General features: G+C 40.0%; 1 protein-coding gene across 1 annotated transcript in view; it reads right to left on the reverse strand.

Moving 5' to 3' along the window:
- Positions 1 to 1,828: 1,828 nt before the first annotated feature.
- The window catches only part of PCBD2 (pterin-4 alpha-carbinolamine dehydratase 2), a 52,341-nt gene continuing 33,342 nt past the window's right edge, over positions 1,829 to 20,827 (reverse strand). Inside the window, exons 3-4 of the mRNA XM_045999419.1 lie at positions 3,309 to 3,389; positions 1,829 to 2,080 (exon numbers count right to left, since the gene is read on the reverse strand). Of these exons, the coding sequence (XP_045855375.1) occupies positions 1,985 to 2,080; positions 3,309 to 3,389 (177 nt within the window). The 3' untranslated portion in view covers positions 1,829 to 1,984. The remainder of the gene's footprint in view (positions 2,081 to 3,308; positions 3,390 to 20,827) is intronic.

A 20,827-nucleotide genomic window follows, 5' to 3' on the forward strand; every position in this document is an offset into this window, starting at 1 on the left:
GTTAAATCCTGGTACCATAATGCTTCAAGAGATAAACACACCTTCTTTGGACAAATATATATATATTTATATATGTATTTACTCTTTAAATCTATATTCTAATCTTATTACTAAGTACATTCCATGGGGCGCCTGAATGGCTTAGTTGGCTAAGCACTTGCCTTTGGTTTGGGTCATGATCTCAGGGTCCTGGGATCCAGCCCTGCGTCGGGCTCCCCCCGCTGGGCAGGGAGTCTGCCTCTCCCTCTGCCCCTCCCCCTACTCATGCTTTCCCTCTCTCTCAACTAAATTAAGTAAAATCTTTCAAAAATTAAATTAAGTTTTTAAAAAATTAGTACAATCCTGGGGCACCTGGGTGAGTCAGTCGGCAGAGTGTCTGACTCTTGGTTCTGGCTCAGGTCATGATCTCGTGGTCGTGAAATCAAGCCCCACATCTGCCTCCACATTCAGTGCAGAGTCTGCTTCAGATTCTGTCTCCCTCTCCTTCTCTCTCTCTAAAACAAATAAATAAAATCTTTAAAAATAATAAGTATCGGGGCGCCTGGGCGGCTTAGTGGATTAAGCCACTGCCTGCGGCTCAGGTCATGATCTCAGGGTCCTGGGATCGAGCCCCGCATCAGGCTCTCTGCTCCGCAGGGAGCCTGCTTCCTCCTCTCTCTGCCTGCCTCTCTGCCTACTTGTGATCTCTCTCTCTGTCAAATAAAAAAAAAATAAAATAAGTACATTCTTGAGTTCCTTCAAAGAACACTGGTATTTTAATTTTTAAGTAACAGATTACATTACTTTACATTCCATTTTACTCCTATCAGTTACACACAGAATATAAATAGAGCTCATTATGGGATAAAAACTCAGTAGCTTCTTTTTTTTTTTTTTTTTTTTTTAAGATTTTTTATTTATTTATTTGACAGAGACGAGAAATCACAAGTAGGCAGAAGTAGAGAAAGAGGGAGAAGCAGGCTCCCTGCTGAGCAGAGAGCCTGATTTGGGGCTCAATCCCAGGACCCTGGGATCATGACCTGAGCCGAATGCAGAGACTTAACCCACTGAGCCACCTGGGCACCCTGAAAACTCAGTAGCTTCTAACTTAGTGGCCATGTAGACCCTCAGTTCAGGAGTTACAAACTGCAAATGATTTTTTAAAATGACCCTTAGAGGACCTGGGTGGCTCAGTCAGTTGGGCGACTGCCTTTGGCTTGGGTCATGATTCCAGGGTCCTGGGATCGAGTCCCACATCGGGCTCCCCCTGCTCTATGGGGAGCCTGCTTCTCCCTTTTCTTCTGCCTGCTATTCCCCATCTTGTGCTCTCTCTCTCTCTGTGTCAAATAAATAAATAAAATCTTTTTAAAAAAATGACCCTTAGTTCCTCCTAATGCAGAAAGTCAAATAATGATCTGGCAAGTTGGTCACTGTGACAGTGAATCCTTATATTGCCCCAGAGGCCATTGTTTTCTCCTTCAACTCCCTCTCTGAAAAAGATCAAACAAGATAGCTTACCCATTTCCTATGACTTTTGTAATCTAACTACTTAAATAGCAGCTACACTCCAAATCAACTTCAGCATCGTAAGAATTGTTATAGCTGTGTTAAAACCCTTTACCTACAGAGTTCACCATTCTTCTTCCACCTTCTAATTATTCTCCAACACAATGTATTGGTAAAGTCACCATCATCACTTGAATTTCTGGGTTATAAAATGTGTACATACTCCCCCATCCCAATTTCTGGCCTTTAAGAATGCTATTTCTCCCTTTGAATATTACTAATGTAATTCCCTGAGTTGGTTTACCTTATATATATAATTAGAAATAATGAGAAATCCTCAGGCTCAAATTTAAATCATTTTGTAATTAAGCACTGATTGTACAAAACACTGTTCAAAAGGTGAGCTTAAACTGACAAGTGAATTTGTTCATGTGAACTGCCTTCCACATACATGATGGCTAAGACGTGCACCGGGTTTGACATGCATTTTAGAAATAAATTACGTAGAAGCGGCTGCTTTTTCAATAAACTTGGCCAGTTTCACATCTCTCTTGGTCAGTCCACCATAGTCGTGCGACGTTAGGGTTATCTGCACCTAAGAAACACAGAAGCAGTTGCAATTCATGGTTCTCGTCTTGGGTGGTTCAGAAATCAATCTATTCTTCAACATTCACATTTGACAACCGGGGACATTAAATGGTTTACAAAATACTACATTATGAATAAGCACAGCATTTCCAAAACCTAATGAACTCCAGGGACACAGTCTGCTTCAGGCTGGGCCCAGCACCTGCCCAGGGACAAAAAGGTCCTCTCATGTGAAGGGCAATTCAGCGGCCCGAATCTGAAATCTTGTCTCTCAAAAAAAAAAAGAGAGAGAGAGAGAGACTAAGGTTTCATTTTAACTCCCATTACTTTAATTACATGACTATTTTCAGGCCACTGAGAAAGACCAAGCTATCAAATGTAGTATCTTAGCAACTACATTCAGAAAAGCCCATTTCTAAATTAGGGAAGTGGGTCGGAGATGGGGTGGAGGAAAAGACTGTGGCTTCTTGAAAAATCAATTAAAAAGCACAAGCAAAATTATGGACAAAGAGAGGCAAGTAGGAAGGAAAAGTTTATCATGGTACCTGCGTATTCTGAACTATTCCAATAAATCACAAGTACATCAGGGAATGTTCTCTTTTTCAAAGAGACTTTTTAAAGAGAAACAGAACCACATAGAAATCTAGATGACAAGATATTTCAAATGGCATATGACCATAAAGGCAAGGACATTTGGGACGGGAGTTGGGGAGACCATAACTCTTCTTACTGAGCCCCCTTAAAAACTACTTAAAATCTTTTTAGCCTGCTCTTTGTCCTAAGAAGGCCAGTTCTTACTTAGAATGTAGAATTTAATAAACAGTTTTTTTTAAAGCACAGCTCTTGAGCATAATTATTTCAATAAGGTAAATAAGGCCATATCTCTCTTATTTGCTACCGTAACTTTCAAAAATTTATCTTAGGAGGGTTTAACATGTATCTGCACGGCTCACTTTAATTCAGGAGCCTCACTTGGCCCAAATGGCTCATATTAGTTTCAGTAGAAGACAAGCATGAAAATAAAGAGTTTGGTCACTGATGTCTTGAGTAGATCGGAAAATTTGTTACTAATTTGCAATCATACCCAGGGATCCTCAGGGAAAGAGTAAGAGATGTTTTCCTAAGCACTACTGATCACACTTGACACATGGCTGCTCTGCCCGGGATAACAAGGAAGAACAAAGTTTGTCAAACTCCATAGCCCAGGTGATCCCCAAATAAGGCAATTTAGTTACCTTGTTGTACACATTGAACCATTCCGGGTGATGATTCATCTTCTCTGCTTGCAGGGCGACTCGGGACATGAAGCCAAATGCCTGCATGAGACAAAGCTGAAAGTGATTAGTGGCACTGCCTTCTACTCTGGACCTGTGAGCAAGAGAGAGAGAGACCAGAAAAATCCAGCCAGATAAAGACAAGGCTCAGATCCTTAGGGAAACCTGGAGAAATCCAATAGGAAGGGGTTTGCTCTCCACAGAGCTGGGGTAACGGTGTAGCAGGACTGTGACCTGCTGCTCAATGGTGAAAAACAATCAGGCTCAAATAAACAAACCAAGAAATTGGTCTCACCCAGTGACCTGTCTGGACTATTTAATTGTCCTCAGGACAAGACTTGACAAAATAGCACAGGAGTAATTTCCCTTCAACCAAGTGCCCTGGATCTCACTACCTGGCCCCAAATCTTAGGGGCTACTTTTCTTGCATCCCCACTCCCTCTGTGTTTGGTTGCTGGGTTGCTAACTAAGGCATCAATCCCAAGACTATGGAAAAAATATCTTACTGAACATCCCCTATCCTAGCTCCCAGACAGGACAGGAGGGGATAAGAGACTTTTTTTTTTTTTTTTTTTTTTTTTTTTTTTTTGACATCTAGAGTGAAACAGCGAAGTCTGGCTTGCCTGCTCGGGGTCTCCTTGCTATTGTCCCCATGCCCTGTGGAACAGGAAGCCTTCGCTCCTCCCCGAGCAGGGGATGGAGGACTCAGGCACACACCTAACTGTGGACCTGTAGGGCTCTATCTTCATTTCATAGAGAAAGTACAAACCTAATTTTGCTAATCAGAAGGCAAACTTGTCCTGAGAGGACGAAAAGCTTTTTCTCTTTTGCTTGCTTTCCAATTTTTATGAAGGTAATTGCAAATAGGAGAGTCTGTCTCTCATGTGTCCAGAAGGCAGAAATACTTGGTGAGACTCTAAGGTAATGGTACAGTAACTACAAATTTACAGTGGAATTCACAGGGCAGTAACCACTGTAGCCACATAAATAAATATTTAACTTCACAACCCCTATCCAGAAAAGCTGGAGTGATGGTAGTTGAGCTATGTTTTCTGAATCACCAAATTGACATTAGAGCACACTTCCAAGCTAAGAGTGAGAGGTATGGAAGACGCCATTTTAAACCATTCTATGTTGTTCATAATGGTTCTTATGTCAGAATGATTTTAGTTAGGAAAAAGACTCTCATTTTGGTCTTTAATTAAAGGCATGAAGATTTTTCCCTGTCAGGATAAGGAAGAACATTCAAGCAAAATCCATCTAACCATGTATGGAATTATCAGTGGAAACAATATTCACTCCCCCTTCCTCTTCTCATCTCATATTCTGATCTCTAGATTGTGTCAAATGTGAAAGTCTTTTAATTATTCAGAGTTAACCTGCATTAAACTATGTATAATGAGAATTTTTTAGTCTATTTGCCTCTAGTGCCTTATTCTTGTTTAGCTTTAAGACTTCCAAAAAAGTTAACCACAATCCCTGAGAAAGGGTAATAGAGTCATTAAGGGCATAGGCTTTTGAGCCAGGGAGGCCTGAATTTAAATTCCCATGCTACAGCGTGTCGTGTGAGCCTCAGTTCTCTGTTCAGTAAACTGAGGATAATAATAAAAAGCTCATGCATTCATCCTAATAAAAAATGAGATGGGGATATAAAAGCACTTAGCACAGCACTTGGCCCCGGGTAAGAGACCAGTAGTGGCAGATATTGCTACCACATGCTGCTCTGGCCAGGCCGCACAAGCTACGTGCATCACATACATCGTCACAAAATGTAATGATAGGTGAAAAGCCCTCCCATAGCCTTAAGATTCTAAGACTCCAGTTGCTGTCTCCCAGAAGAATGGTGCTTTCCTATCCCACATGCCATAAATACTCAAACCCACACACCAGACAAAGAGATCACACACTACAGGGTAATACCCTGATGCATGCTGCCGGGGGAAAACACCTTAATGACAAGATATTAGGTGGGCAAAGTCAGTCACTACCCAAGTTCTGTGGTCACAATTTGTTTGAACTATGCTATCCTAAAGGTCCAAAGTAGGCTTGGTATCCCTTACTATTTCCCAAGAACCAAGTGGATCAAGGGGATGATTTGAAGAGAGTCAGGAGTGCTCCTCAAAGCTTTGATTACCAGCATGCTAACAGCATGTTAGCAAAATCTACTCTATCACAGATAGGGCTTAAAAGAGAACACTCCTTGGGGTCCCTGGGTAGCTCAGGCAGTTAAGCATCCAACGCTTGATCTTAGCTCAGGTCTTGATCTCTTGGTGCTGAGTTTGAGCCCTGCAATGGGCTCCGCACTCAGCAAGGAGCCTACTTAGAGAGAGAGAGAACAACTACATTCGAAGAGTTACACTGATCAAAGAAAAAACTTGGGTGCCTGGGTGGCTCGGTCAGTAAAGCATCTGCCTTCGCCTCAGGTCATGATCCCAGGGTCCTGGGAATGAGACCCACATCGGCTCCCTGCTCAGTGGGGAGACTGCCTCTCTTCTTCCTCTGCCTCCCACTCTGGCTACTTCTGCACTCACTCTCGCTCTCTCTCTAATAAATAAAATAAAATAGCCTTCTACCATATCTACATACAATGTAAAAAGAAAAAAAAAGATACTTGAAAAGATCCTCCAAACTTATGTATTCTTCAGCCTTACATATTTCCCTTCAACTGTCACCTAACACTTGCATTTAACAAAATATCATAAGCCTGATAAACCACTTATACAGGATCTACTCCTAATTCTTCCCAAGGGAAAGAACACTTGCTCTTGCTCTGGGAACAGGGAGACAATTTCATAATCCTTCTTCCATATAACAGAACTAAATAGTCGCCAAAATATTTATTTTTAAATCCACAAATTAAAAACATTCACAACAAAACACATTCAAATTAAAGTATAAGTATTTCTGCAAGGAACTGAGAGGATAAGAGAGGGAAAAAATCAAAAGGGAATTTGATTATCTGGCATTAATAAAGAAAGAATATTATTTAACAGCAAAATTGGCAGATGGTGAAAGGCATCTGTCCCTTCTTTCCAAGATTTCTTTTTTACAGCCCTAGCTACTTGTTCTCAGGAAGCCAGTTGGAACCTACAGGACTTAAGCTAGCTAAGACTCCAGGCTTTCTAAAACCATGTCATCAATGAAAACTGCAAAGGGCCTGAGGCAGAATACACACCACTAACAATCCAGCAAGAAGCTGAGAGGCTAGGACTAATAGACAAAATGAAGCAGAAGTCAGCAAGAGTTTACAAGAATCAGAAAATAAGCAAAGAACACAAAGTACATCTAACATACATGTAACTTTAGTGACTAAGAGAACAAAGACAGAAAGAAATGAGATACATAATTCAAAAATTTTTTCTAGAAATAAAATATTTAAATCTATATATTGGAAGAATTCAACCATTTCTAGACATCCTACTGAAGTTAGGGAATTTGAAGATTAAAAAAATCCTTTTGGCATTTAGTCAAAAAGATCAATTCACCTACAAGGAATGAAAATAATGCGGCTGACTTCAAACTTCCACATACCAGCACTGAACAAAAGAAGTCAAAGAAGCAGTGCCTATAGAGACTTTAGGAAATCAAAGTGCAAAGAGTTTTATACCCAGCCAAACTGTTTTCAAAATTACTACAAGAGACCTAATTTTTAAAAGATATTAATTCAGGAAATAATTCCCCTTCATCCCTACTGAGGAAACTTTTTTTTTAAAAAGATTTTATTTATTTATTTGACAGAGATCACAAGTAGGCAGAGAGGCAGGCCGGGGTGGGGGGCGGAAGCAGGCTCCCCACCGAACAGAGAGCCAGATGCGGGGCTTGATCCCAGGACCCTGGGATCATGACCTGAGTCGAAGGCAGTGATTTTAACCCACTGAGTCACCCAGGCGCCCCAAGGAAACTTTTACTAAAGGTTGAAATACAGGTAACTAGAGATGGATGGAGTAAAGATATAAAAGTTATCGGCAGTGAACAATTCACTCAGGTCTAGGATTATACTTAAAACAATGTGGGGATTGTAGTCACTGAATGGAATGCAAATGTTATAAACTATTAAAAGATGTGGAAGAAAAAGAGAAGAAATGGGGACGGTAGACAAAAGTTTAAAAAGCCTGAAAGCTAGAAGATCCAAAGCATATTTCAAGGTGTAAAACTAAGCACTAGAACTAAAAATATACTGTAATAAAACTGCATGGTGAAGGGAAAGTAAGAGAAAGTATGAGTTTAATTCTGACACTGCTTAGTGAGGAGACCACTATCTAAAGAAATGTTATCCAAAGAAACAAGATTAAGTTTACCTCATAAAATTATAGGTATAACAGCATCCACAAGAAGAACAAAAATAATAATGGAAAAAATTCTCAATTAGGTCAAAGAAAGCACAATTAAAATGAAGCAAACAAAGCACATCCAGGGCACCTGGATGGCTCAGTAGGTTAAGCATCTGCCTTCGGCACAGATCATGATCCCAGGATCTGGAATCCAGCCCCACATCGGGCTCCGGGCTCAGCAAGGAGTTCTGCCTCTCCCTCTGCTCCTCCGCCTCCCACTGCTCATGTTCTCTCTCTCACTCTCTTGCTCTCTAAGTAAATAAATTTTTTAAATCTTAAAAAAAAAAAGAATAGAAAACACAATTTCACATCAAGATTTCAATTTAGGGAGGAAAAAAAAGTATATGGGTTCTGTCATGTTTTACAAAACCAAACATCTTTCCAATCAATAAATGTAAAGAGCCATATTCCAACTGATTAAAAGGAAACTTGGGATGCCTGGCTGGCCCAGTCGGTAGAGCATGCAACTCTTGGTCTCAGGCTTGTGAGTTCAAGCATGTTGGGTATGGAGATTAAGCAAATAAAACTTTAAAGAGAAAAACAGAAGAAGAAGAAGAGGTAACTTTACACAGGTCACAAAGCAAAACTCAACTGTTGGAAATAAAAAGGCACAGGCAAATGTAAAAAAAAATTTTTTTTAACTTATAAAAGTATATCCACAATGAAAATTGAATAATTCTGAGTATCTATACTACAAGTAACACAGCATTAAAATCAATTAAAATCAATGAGGCAGAAATGACAGGAAATATAAGACAAACAGAAACATCCATAGTGGAAACTTTAATTTCCATTTCTTAACCCTGGTACAGTAACCAAACAAAATCAAGAATATGGACTACTTAAATATATCATTTAAAAGGTAGATCCAACTGGGGCGCCTGGGTGGCTCAGTGGGTTAAAGCCTCTGCCTTCAGCTCAGGTCATGATCCCAGGGTCCTGGGATCGAGCCTCGCATCGGGCTCTCTGCTCAGCAGGGAACCTGCTTCCCCACTCTCTCTCTGCCTGCCTCTCTGCCTACTTGTGATTTCTGTCTGTCAAATAAATAAAATCTTTAAGAAAAAAAAAAAAGGTAGTCCAACTATATACTTTCAACTCTAAACAATAAGACTATATCTTTTTAAATATCTACTCGACATCCACAGAAACTGAACACATTTTGGCCCAAAGAAAATCTCAATTCCAAAAAGAAGAAATAGTGCTGACAACATTCTTAGTTAAAATTAAAAACAAAACAAGAAGGCAAAAGTAGCAAAAAAAAAAAGTACTACCTGGAAAAATTCTTAAACCCTTCTTTTAAAGTCTTAATTCACAGAAGAAATCAAAACTGAAACTGAATAGAAATTAATCATGTATGCAGAACATACAGGACACACATAAAGCAATAATCAGAATAAATACCCTTAAATACTTAAACTAAGAATGTGAAAGAAAATAAATAAATAAAAATAAACTTAGGGAGAACAAGAATGAATATAAATAATGAGAACAGCAGATGTAAATGAACAGGAAAGAAAAAAATGGCAGAACCAATAAATCCAAAGACTGAAATAATTATATAACAGAAAATTGGTTACTTCATTTAAAGACAAACAAAAGGCAGGTAGAAAAAGCACAGATAAACAAAAGAGAAAATGAGAACAGAGAAGTAACTACAGATAAAAGAAATTTCAAAACATTAAAAAAAAGTTTTAAACAAATGCAATATTTATACAAATGAATTTCAAAACATAAGTAAAATAGTTCTCTAATAAAAATTATCCAAAAATGTATCAAAACTGACCCCAGAAGAGAAAAACATAAAGAGGAGTGACATCAAAAAGTAACAGTTCCTCGTCATTTCACAGAGAAATTCTACAAAACCTTGAAGGCAGAGTTAACTCTAACACGAATTAAACTGTTCCAGAGCAGAGAAAAAGATGGACATTTTCAAATCAATTTTATAAACTACCATAACACTATCCCCAAATTCCCACAAAGATAGCATGTAACAATGAAACTATAGGTTGTTTCATATTAAGTGAAATCTTAATAAACAAAACCCAGCAATACACTAAAAGAGCAAAGTACCATGAGCAAATGGGATTTATTCTAAGAATTCAAGGAACGTTCAATATAAGGAATATATTGATATAACTCACATATCAATAAATCAAAAGAAAAATTATATAATGAGTTCCATAAATCCTGAAAAGATATTTGATAAATTTAATATTTCTTATGTATTAAATCTCTTATAAGAATTTATGGGCCTCTCTTTTTTGTGGTTATCAACTGTTTTCTTTATTTATAACAAGTAAGGAGTACAAAAATTGCTTTATATTTGGAAGGTTATATAGGAGCATGTAACCACAGCATCAAAATATACATACCAAAATTGGCTACATGGATAATCATCACTGTTCATAAAAGCAGCAGATAGGAAGAATCCAAGTTGGACCCATCTTTAAATAGAATATATTCTCAGCCGAAAAGGTAATATTATTCTTAAAAGGGAAACACTAGACTATTCCTATTAAAGAATTAAAAAAAAAAAAAAAACCTTTTATCCAAACAATAACTAAGTAGAAAAATATATTGGAAGAAAAGATTCCATCTAAAGTGGCTCCCAAAATTATCTAGGAGTAAATTTAGCAAGACACATATGAATTCTATAGGCAGAAGACTTTAAAACACTATGAAATAATGGATAATTCTTACTATATTAAAATTTTTCTCTGTATGGCAATAAAAACCAACAAACAAAATTAAAAGACAAACAACAAGCAGGATTTGCAGTACATACTTCCTTGGCATATAAAGAACTCCCACAAATTAATAAGAAAAAGATCAACCACCAATTTTTTTTAAATGGGCAAAGGAGATAAAAGGTGACAAATGGGAGCAAATGGTTTTTTTTTTTTTTCCGGAGCAAATGGTTCTTAAACATAAAAATTGCTCAGACTTATACATGATAAAAGAAGCACAACTTAATACTATCTTTTACATCAACATACCTCAGGAAAGCTGAGGGTGGGAAACTAAGTTAAACCTATCAGTTTGGTAAAGATCAAAAAGTCTGATAATATTCTGTTGAAGAGGATACAGGAGAAAAAGCACTTATACATCATTACTCTGGAAGAGAATTTGACAATATCCACCAAAATTAAAAATGTCTGTGCCAGAGGTGCCTGGGTGGCTCAGCTGGATAAGCATCTGCCTTTGGCTCAGGTCATGATCTCAGGGTTCTGGGATAGAGCCCTGCTGGGTAGGGAGTCTGCTTCTCCCTGTGGCCCTCCCCTGGCTCTTGCTCATGCCTTCTCTTTCTCTGAAATAAACAAAATCTTAAAAAAAAAAAAAAAAAAAGCTTGTACCTTTCAGCTACATAATCTCTCTTTTAGGAATTAGTCCTGCAGGCATATTTATACCTAAATTACAAGACTGGTCACCGCAGGGGCACCAGGGTGGCAAGTCAGTTGAGCCTCCGACTCTTGGTTTCAGCTCTGGTAGTGATCTCAAGGCCAGGAGGTCGAGCCCCATGTGGGGCTCCACAAACAGCACAGCTGGGATTCTCTGCCTCTTCCTCTGCCCTTCCCCAGGACACCCCCACCCTCTCTTATGGTCTCTCTCTAAAATTAAAATATCGTTTTAAAAAATGGGTCACTGCAGGGGCACCTGGGTGGCTCAGTGGGTTAAGCCTCTGCCTTCAGCTCAGGTCATGATCCCACAGTTCTGGGATTGAGTTCTGCTTCCGGCTCCTTGCTCGGCGGGGAGCCTGCTTCTCTCTCCACCTCTGCCTGCCTCTCTGCCTGCTTGTGCGCTCCCACGTTCTCTCTCGCTCTGAGAAATAAATAAATAAAATCTTTTAAAAAATTTTTAAAAATGGGTCACTACAGCACAGCTTGTAAGGGCCACAGAATTGAAAAAGCCAAAGGTTCATCAGTAAGAAACTGATTAAATACAGGATGGTCCACTTATCACAGGAATACTATGTAGCCATTAAGAAGAATGAAGAAACTATTTGCTGGAAAGACCTCCAAGATATATTACTAAATGAAAAACAAATTCATAACAATAGTCTGTGCATTGTAAAAAGGAGAGGACACTATATGCTTTAATAATTCCGCAACCCCCCCATATGAGAGATCGGTAACTGGGAGCGACAGTGGCTGGAGAGGGGAAACTGGGTGGTTGAGAATCAGGGACCACAAAGGACTTACTATATTCTTTGGTGCCTCTGAATGCACCACTAAATACCTGTTCTACTTTTAAAAATTAGTTGGGGAAGAAAACAAAGATGCCATGCAAATGAAGATCTCACTCTAAGGGGAACCGAGATACTACAATGTATGTAACCTGGTTCATATTAAAATATTTTGGCTGATGTTAACTTCTTAACATACGCCTACCTGCTTAGGTGGGTTTTTAGTGCCAATTTACAGCATAGTTTGTCCATGAGCCATGTTCTGCTGAGCCACGGCCATTTCAAACAAACATATGGCCAACAAATAACATATAATGGCTGATAATAGTTTCAGTCTTTCCTCTATTGCAAATTACAAACATTTTATGAACAAGTCAATGAATGCATGATGAAGTATGACTTTTTAAGTCACTCTGCCATGTTAAGGAATGTAAGCATTACAATCATGGTAAATTGGGCCAATGAAGTTTGTCATTTGGAAATCTCCAAACCATCAGCAATTAAAAGATTTTTCCATGAACCCCAAATCAAGTATTCCTAGGAAACTTTAACTTCTCTTAAAGTTCCTTTTGTTTCATTTTATTCCATGAAAATATGAAAGACTATCAGATGCACAAAACCAAAACAAAAACCGTGTATCAATCTGTGAAATGTTTAACAGCACCCTGAATTTAAAACGCAGCTTCAGTCCAAATAGCATGTATGATTTATTAAAGTTCTAAGACTTAACTTCTAGCACATATTTAAAATACGAATCTTTCATTACTCCCAGCAATTCTCTTTGATATAAGTTCTTTAAGTCTGCTGCCTTTTATATTTTGATTATAGACTCTTTTAATTATGCACTAAAAAAGAACATATCTCCCACTAAGAAAATGAGCACCAGCAACTCCAAAGTAATTTCCCCAGTACAATCTCCATTAAGCCTCTAAATACTTCCTTTACTAATTCAATGAATTAGAACTCCATTGTTTATGAATCACCTTTATGTTTGTAGGCCTATAACTCTTCTTTTATAAAACACAATTGCTATGGAAGGAAATGATATTTACGTCTGATTAGAAATAAAAACACTATTACATAAATCAGTTTGGGCATTTCTTCACGTCTTGAAACATGATCGGCAATTTAGTCTAATTGGTGATCAAGGAAACTATCTTGTGATCAATTAAAGTAATTACCAGATTCCGGCAATACAACCTACCTTAATTTCAGCTAGAGTCTGCACTTCTTCAACTTTAATTAAAAATAATGAAAATTATTAAGCAAAATGCACGGCAAGATCATTGCCAAGCACGCACATGTCATAGGACAGGACCTTCCCGTTGGTGACTGATCGATCACACAAACACTGCTTGGTGCACCAAGGAAAGGCATACTTTGCCCCAGAATATTACATGACTCACCACGACTTTCTCATGGAAAACACAGTTAACCGTTCCAGCCACTGCAAAGAGAACATCAGATACTAATTTGCCGGCAACAGAAGAATACTCTTGAGTAGGAACTTGAGAACTGTGAGGAACAGACCCAACCAAAGATGGAGTTATTCCATGCTTTTCTTCTCCAAAACATCACTCGTGTTTTGAGCACACTGGTCAACTGCAGAAACGTTAGGATCAGAGACAGAGACTGAAGCATCCTAGTGCTGCTATTATTCCTAGCTATGTGACCTCAGAAAGCTCACTTTAACATTTGAAATGATCCTGACCTTCCTATCATGTACAAATGTAAAAATGGAGTATGTGCCAGGCATTCTATCGGGAGCTCAGTTAATGCTAGTGATTATCATCATGACCAACACTTTAATTCTATAGTGTCTGAAGCCTGGACAGGAAGAATTCCCTTCCAAACCTAGCAGAAGAACCATTCAAGACCAAAGAAATCCACCCTTGCAAGGACGAGAAAATCCGAAACATGCTGAAAACTGTTTCTCTAAGTGGGTACCCTCACAGAAAGATTTCCAGTGGAAATGGCAATTTGACAGTGAGCATCGCAGCCAAGTAGGTGACTCCTGTGTCCCTGAGGAGCCAGACTAAAGACCTTACCTGAGGACCGCCCCCTAGGCTGTCCAGTATGTGTGTCTGGGGACAGTCACCACTCCCACCAATCCCAGGCCCCAGATCTAGCTGCCACCTCCTTGATGCACTGCAGAGCGGGATAGCTCCAATAACTCAAGCCAAGAATATCCAACTCGGATCTTAAAACTGGCTTCCCCAGGCCACTAGAGACAATGCCCACAAGGTAGGAAATAAGCAGCTGGCTCTACTGTGCCCTAGGCTAACCCAGGGCCCAATGCTGCTAGTAAGTACACTACCTGTGAGGCAGCACGCTCACTTCTACACACTGCCCTCAAAATCTGTGCTCACAGGACCGTAACATTCCAGAGCCTTACAGAAAAGAAGTTCTTAAGTCACCATTTTGGGCAATTACCATAATATCCCAAACAGCCATATGGAAAAATAAGATAGCTTTTAGCTAATTACATGGTACTACCTTCAACATACACTGTTAAATGAAGCAAGGTGCAGAACAGTTTTCTTTTGCAGAACGAGGATTTATAATTCCATAAGTAAATTCCTCCTGAATTGCCAGGCTAGGAAGACTAGTCTTTGACAGAGTAGACGTCTACTAGTATTCATTCTTCTCCAGGCAGCAGAGTTGAACCAACATCAACCCCTCTACCCACAATTTTATCTAAGAGCCCACCGTTTCTGTTCCATTGTTAGGTAAAGTCCTCTAATTAGATAGATATCATCTATCTGATGTGTGCCCAAGAAGCATTATAGACAAGACGATCACAGGCTGAGAATATCTTATCCCTGAAAAGACACGACTCATTTCCAAATTCCTCTGCACCTAAGTGTAAAGTACATTTCCCCACATCATCAGCCGCTACTATGGGGCATACCAACAGCTCTGACTGACGAACTCCTTCTAAAATTTCTCACGATCCTTCAGTTTTGCTCTCTGGGACTGAGCCCCTTTCACCAGTTTCCTCTCTGTCTTTTCCCTCTACAGCTGAATGAAACACAGGTTTCAAAATCACTCCAACAGGAATCCACCAGAGAAGCCATTTACTTGAGTTCCCTAACATCCAGTAACTTCTGATGCCTCCCTGTTCCCTATAGCTGCTCACGACGGCCAGCCAGCCGCTGGGGAAACGCCCCGCTGGAGGCTGTCTTTCCTAATCAGCTGATAATCGCCGTTCGTTAGTTTTCAGGGGTCTCATGAGGTGAGAGGTATGGCAAAGACCCCCAGAGTTTTTGTTTTGCTTTGGCAAATTAGAATTTATGAATTAAATTCTTAAAGAATAAGAATTTATGCTCCTTGGCATTGTCATCATTATAAAATTTATAAAAATTCACACTTATACAGAAAAATACTCTTAGGCTTCAACGTTATGCATCCAAACCACTAAGATATGTGGACTATCTGGCCAAAGATATTTTTAGAAATCAAATAATAGGCAAAATGGCAGTCTTGTCCCGACCTTTGCTTCTTTACATTTGGCTGGCTCCTTTTAGGAGATACAACTAGTGCTCACCCTGTGAGATTCCAGTATACATCTGACATGAAATTGTTCTGCCCTATTATTGTACCTAAGTTCCAAAAGACAGAGAGAAGGCAAAAAAGCTTCTGCTCCAACTGGAGTATTTTAAATTAAACTGCAAGTCAAGATCCTCCAGCAATAATTAAAAGGGTTGAAGGAAGAGAACAAGGGCTCAGTGCAGAAAGAATACCCACTCTCCCAGCATGGGGTGGGGAGAGAGGGACTCCAAAAAAAAATTTTTTTTTAAAGAACAAAGCAATACCTACTTTGGCTGAATTGTACAGAAAATACATTTTCTACAAGCAGTACACATTTTGTAAAGCAGAGCCTCATGTCACTTTGCATCACAAAATATCTGAATATTATAAAAAGGTCTATCACAACAGCAACAAATTCCTACTTAGTCTTTCCTATGCTTACTTCTAAATGGGATCAATCCTCCTTTTAACAGTCTTTCAATAGAGTTTTGGCAACATGTGCTAATATTTTCTGTGCGAAAACTACATCACCCAAAAATGCTCAGGCCCAATCAGACATCCTGATAATTTGGCAGAGGACCTCCAGTGATAGACGGCTGCAATGCATCACCTCAACCAAACAGCCTGCCAGACCCCCTTCTCAGAAAAAACAGTGCCAATGCAGAAGGAGCCGGTGAGGAAAGAGACCCATCTCCTAAGTCGTCTGTATTTATTTGTTTCGATGTGCACACATAGGTTGTGAACTTGGAAAGGTCCCTGAACCTGTCAGAGTCTTCAGACACTGAGCTAAAGCAAACCACAAATATATTCAGAATTTATCCTCAACCTGTTATGAAGAGGCTTAAGGAGAGACCTTCCTATGGTTAACAGACTGAAACTAGGGACTTCGTTTCTGTGTTTTAAACCCTATTACTAAAGAATTAAAGAACAAACTCTGGGCTGGAGACACACAGAGAGTAAAATAGACTCAGCACTTACCCTGCTTTTGGTATCAAAAGACTCAGAAGGTCTGGCAGATGGTGTCATCTCATCCTGAAAAGTTCTAATCCCAGCTCTGTCTCGTTCTATGGCCTTGAGCAAATCCTAATAAACCTTGCTCACCTCCCCTTGTCCCTGTAAATCAGAGACTCCACTACTTCACATCACTGTGCAAGATCTCATAAAAACACGCAGAGTGCTCTGCATGCTACTGTGAGACACCGAAAAAGTTCCAGTCTGCTTGAATCCTACACAAAGTAATTTTATGCCATTTTTTTTTTAATCAGAGGATTTGCTCTGTGTGGCCAAATCAACTAAGTTGCATCCTCAACACAAATGAAAACATTTAAGTGTCTGTGATAAAAATTCACAGAGTAGGCTAGAATTCAGGAAACAGTAACAAACAGAAGAAACATTTAAAAGAACAAATGCTTACTTAGGTCAATTCTTTCTGCCACACTCCTATATAAATTACCTTAGCTTCGGCTGTTGATCAAGTTGGGATTTTTTGGGTTTGGGGTATTTATTTTTTAATCGTTCATAATATCCTGGGGTGGGGGGGGGATGGCTTGTTTTCCTGGATGCATCTAAATTGGCAAGTTTGTTTTCCCTCTTGAGAAGGCGCCCATTCAGTTCCAGCACAGAGCTGCTGCCGTCTCTGTGCAAGTGAGGGCTGACCGGCAGGCAGCACACAGCAAAGCCCCATCTCTGCACCAAGCCCCGCACACTCGCTTGCAATCCCAGCAGAGGAAAAGAACTGGCTCTAAAACCCCAGGACAAAGAAAACACAGAGATACTGATGCAGTGGGAGCGCTGTGCCGTTTGAAGCAATTCCTAAAGAGAAAGTCTTCCCTTTCGTTCTTAAAAGTTTATTATTTCATACCTTATGCAAATCATACTTTATATATTAGGCAGTAATATTTTAGAAATACTCAAGTCAAATTAAAGGCTTCAATAGCCTTGCCAAAAGCACTGTGATTTTCCTATAAAAAAATTATTCCAATTTGTTGATCTTACATAGGATGAAACATACTGTAACAATCTTCATAATTTATGTCCTGTTGGGACACAATGATTTAAAGTAACATAATACAGAGCCGCATCATGGCTAATCTAAACCACCTGACCAGATAAACACCAGCTTCCCTTCTCTCTTCAGCAAGGGCATTTCTGTTTATTGTCATATCATTTCCTCATTCTAGGAACATGCAGAATAAAGGCAGCCAACCTGCATTTCAGTGGGAGGCTAAGCTGGCCTTTCCCATGTCGGGAGGTTTGTGCACACACAGGTACCGGTACAATGTCAAGGGCTTACAAGACAGAAAACAACCCAGGAATTCCACCCTCAAAATCATTTACAGCAAAGCAAATATGGATTCAACCAGTACAATCTGGACCAGGTGTGGTGTTATAAACCACAAGCTTCAGGTTTTTTGTTTTCTTTTTTTTTAATGTCACTGAAGAGGTAATTCTTTCAAACAAATTATGGGGCTTACTATGAGCCAAATTTTTATAAATGTTTCAATCATGCCTCTTGCTATGTGCACAGGCACTCATGATCTGATTAACTAAACTGGAACGCCCAAATTAACTAACGTCTTTTTGGAGTGAGGCATCTTGGTGGAAGAGAAAGACAAAGAGCCCCCACAGCAGGACCACAGCCATTTCTGGTGCAGACTGCAGACCGTGAGGTTTCTCCAGGGCCCAAATCCCTTCAACCCTTCTCACAGATGCAAACCTTACTGGGCAGAGCGAGGTTTTCAGGGGGACTTAAGAGAAGGGTTTAAAGTTTCAGTCGTGAAAGAAAAAGTGCAGGAACACATGTGCATTCAGCAGATAACAATTCCCTGAAAATATTTTAAAACAAAACAAAACGCCTGTCTGACCAAATTTTTATAAACTTGGTTGGGGAAGAGGAAAACAAACAATTGTTTAAGGATGGTTTCAAATACTGCTCTCTGCTATTACTGAGAATTTTCAAAGCTTTTTATGCTCCATTGGAAACAGCTCTGCTTCACAAGCTGTTCTTGCCTGTCCTGCCAAAGAAATGGTCTGATACACTTTATTGCAAGTTTATCAATTTGCTTACCCAGGCAAATATATGTAATTATCTCTGCCTATCAAGACTGGGGTACAATAGGATTCCTCCACTGAAAGCAGGGAGATGATTAAAAACCAATGGGAGGAGATGGGTTAGCAGATATGAGGCAGATGCATCCCCACCCAGCCCCGTGGCAGTGGACACTGCGACACCCTGACCCAGTGCCACCAGTCCCAGATCGCACACAACCTGAGCCAACCTGACTGGCGCTGTCCCTCACGGAGATCGGTACAGGAATGGACACAGCAAGCAGTTACATTTGTGGCACAACCTAGAGCCTCTGATTTGTGAAATTCAACAGAAAATATACTTTGTGAAATCAAACAGAAAGTATCCTTTTTCAGACTACAGACATTCAGTAACTTGGGTTTGAATTTAACACTGTGCATATCTGTGCAAATTTAAGGTGACCAATTATAAACCTTTACTATTACTGATGGCATTATCAGTTTAGCACTAACCAACAGTGAGTTCTGGTAAAAAGTGGTCCCTTGCCCTAAGACAGACACTCACACCTTGGACCAAGAGCCCACTTGCTAATTCTTGATTTCAGTATGTTTGCACTGTATGTACATCGCCCCACACGTCCCAAACCACTTCAAAATCAGCTCACGTGGCTCTGAGGCCAGGGGGACTTAAGTTGCTATGGGTTTCTCCAGCCTCATGCAAAAATAGGGTTCTCTGATGATGAAGAGCCTTGTCGATGAGCTACAATGTGACTGTCTCCAAGCCCTGACTTCTCACAATCCTGTACATTAACTTTGTTAAGAATCTGTACCCCAGAGAGTAATCCCAGCAATCGCATTTTTAGATGTCTACCCTGAGGAAGCTCGCACATCTGTACACAAGGAGACACAAGGATGCTTGTTATAGAACTGACAGTAATAATGAACAGTGCCAAGAATCGAAATGTCCACCAATAGGGGAATGGATAAACTTGGTCAATTTATTCACAATTTTTTAAAAATATTTTTATTTTTATTTATTTGACAAACAGAGATCACAAGTAGGCAGACAGGCAGGCAGAGAGAGGGGAGAGGGAGAAGCAGGCTCCCTGCTGAGCAGAAAGCCCGATGCGGGGCTTGATCCCAGGACCCTGGGATCATGACCTGAGCTGAAGGCAGAGGCTTTAACCCACTGAGCTACCCAGGTGCCCCAATTTATTCACAATTTTATCTGATTCTCAGAGGAACAGAAGATTTAAAAACAATCTACTAGGGATATCTGAGTGGCTCAGGCAGTTAAGGGTCCTGGCATCGAGCTCCGTGTCAGGCTCCCTGCTCAGTGAGGAGCCTGCTTCTCCCTCTGCCTGCTGCTCCCCCAGCTTGTGCTCCCTCTGTCTCTAACAAATAAATAAATACAACCTCTTTACAAAATTAAAAAAAAAAAAAAAGAAGAAGAACCATCTACTATATGAGAAATGGTGCAATGGATGGAGGGAGTATTAGTCTAGGAACCCAAAACCTGGGCTCTGTACCTAAACCTTGAGCAAACTACATGACCTGCTGGGTTAAGACTTCATCTGGACACAAGGAGGTGAGGTGTACCAATCACAGATCACAGTGCCTTCACACACACAGTAACACTCAATTAAAAAGAAGAGCATCTAATAACTATAGCAGGTTGATCGTTCCTATTTTACAGAAGAGAGAACTGAGGTTCCAAGAGTCACATGCCCAGAGTCACACATCTCACAAAAGGTGAGGCTAGGATTCGAATCCAAGTACGTCCAACTCCAATGCCTCCATGTGTATGTTTAGGACAAATCCCTGATGGTTATACTTTTTCCATTTCTCTCACAAAGCTAATTAGAGCAAAAACCAGTTTTCTATAGTTTCCGTTTTCTAAGTGTAACTACAAGGGGAAAATTAAACATAACAAAAACTTCAGAAAAAGGAAAAAACTATTAAAATTTTTTTTCCTGTGACTTTTCCCCCTCAACTGTCATGACACTGTGTACCCTGAACTTTCTTACAACATTAAAACAACGTACTGATTTTTCAGTTACCCCCATCGTCTTCTTTTTTCTTTTTAGAAGTCACATAATCTCAGAGAGAATGGGTAATCTTCTCTTTGAGAAACTATTTCAGGTACATGGCTCAAGCATGTAGGAGAAAGACAGGGATACCAAATAGGTCTTTTTAAGCCAGGCCTTCTGAACATTAAGACTCTCTGAAGGGACACCTGGGTGGCTCAGTTGGTTAAACGGCTGCCTTCAGCTCAGGTCATGATCCCAGCGTCCTGGGATCGAGTCCCGCATCGGGCTCCGTGCTCGGCGGGGAGCCTGCTTCTCTCTCTGTCTCTGCCTGCCACTCTGTCTGCCTGTGCTCACTCTCGCTCTCTCTCTCTCTGACAT

Source organism: Meles meles, chromosome 3 (genome assembly GCF_922984935.1).
Source record: "Meles meles chromosome 3, mMelMel3.1 paternal haplotype, whole genome shotgun sequence".
Classification (NCBI taxonomy): Eukaryota; Metazoa; Chordata; class Mammalia; order Carnivora; family Mustelidae; genus Meles; species Meles meles.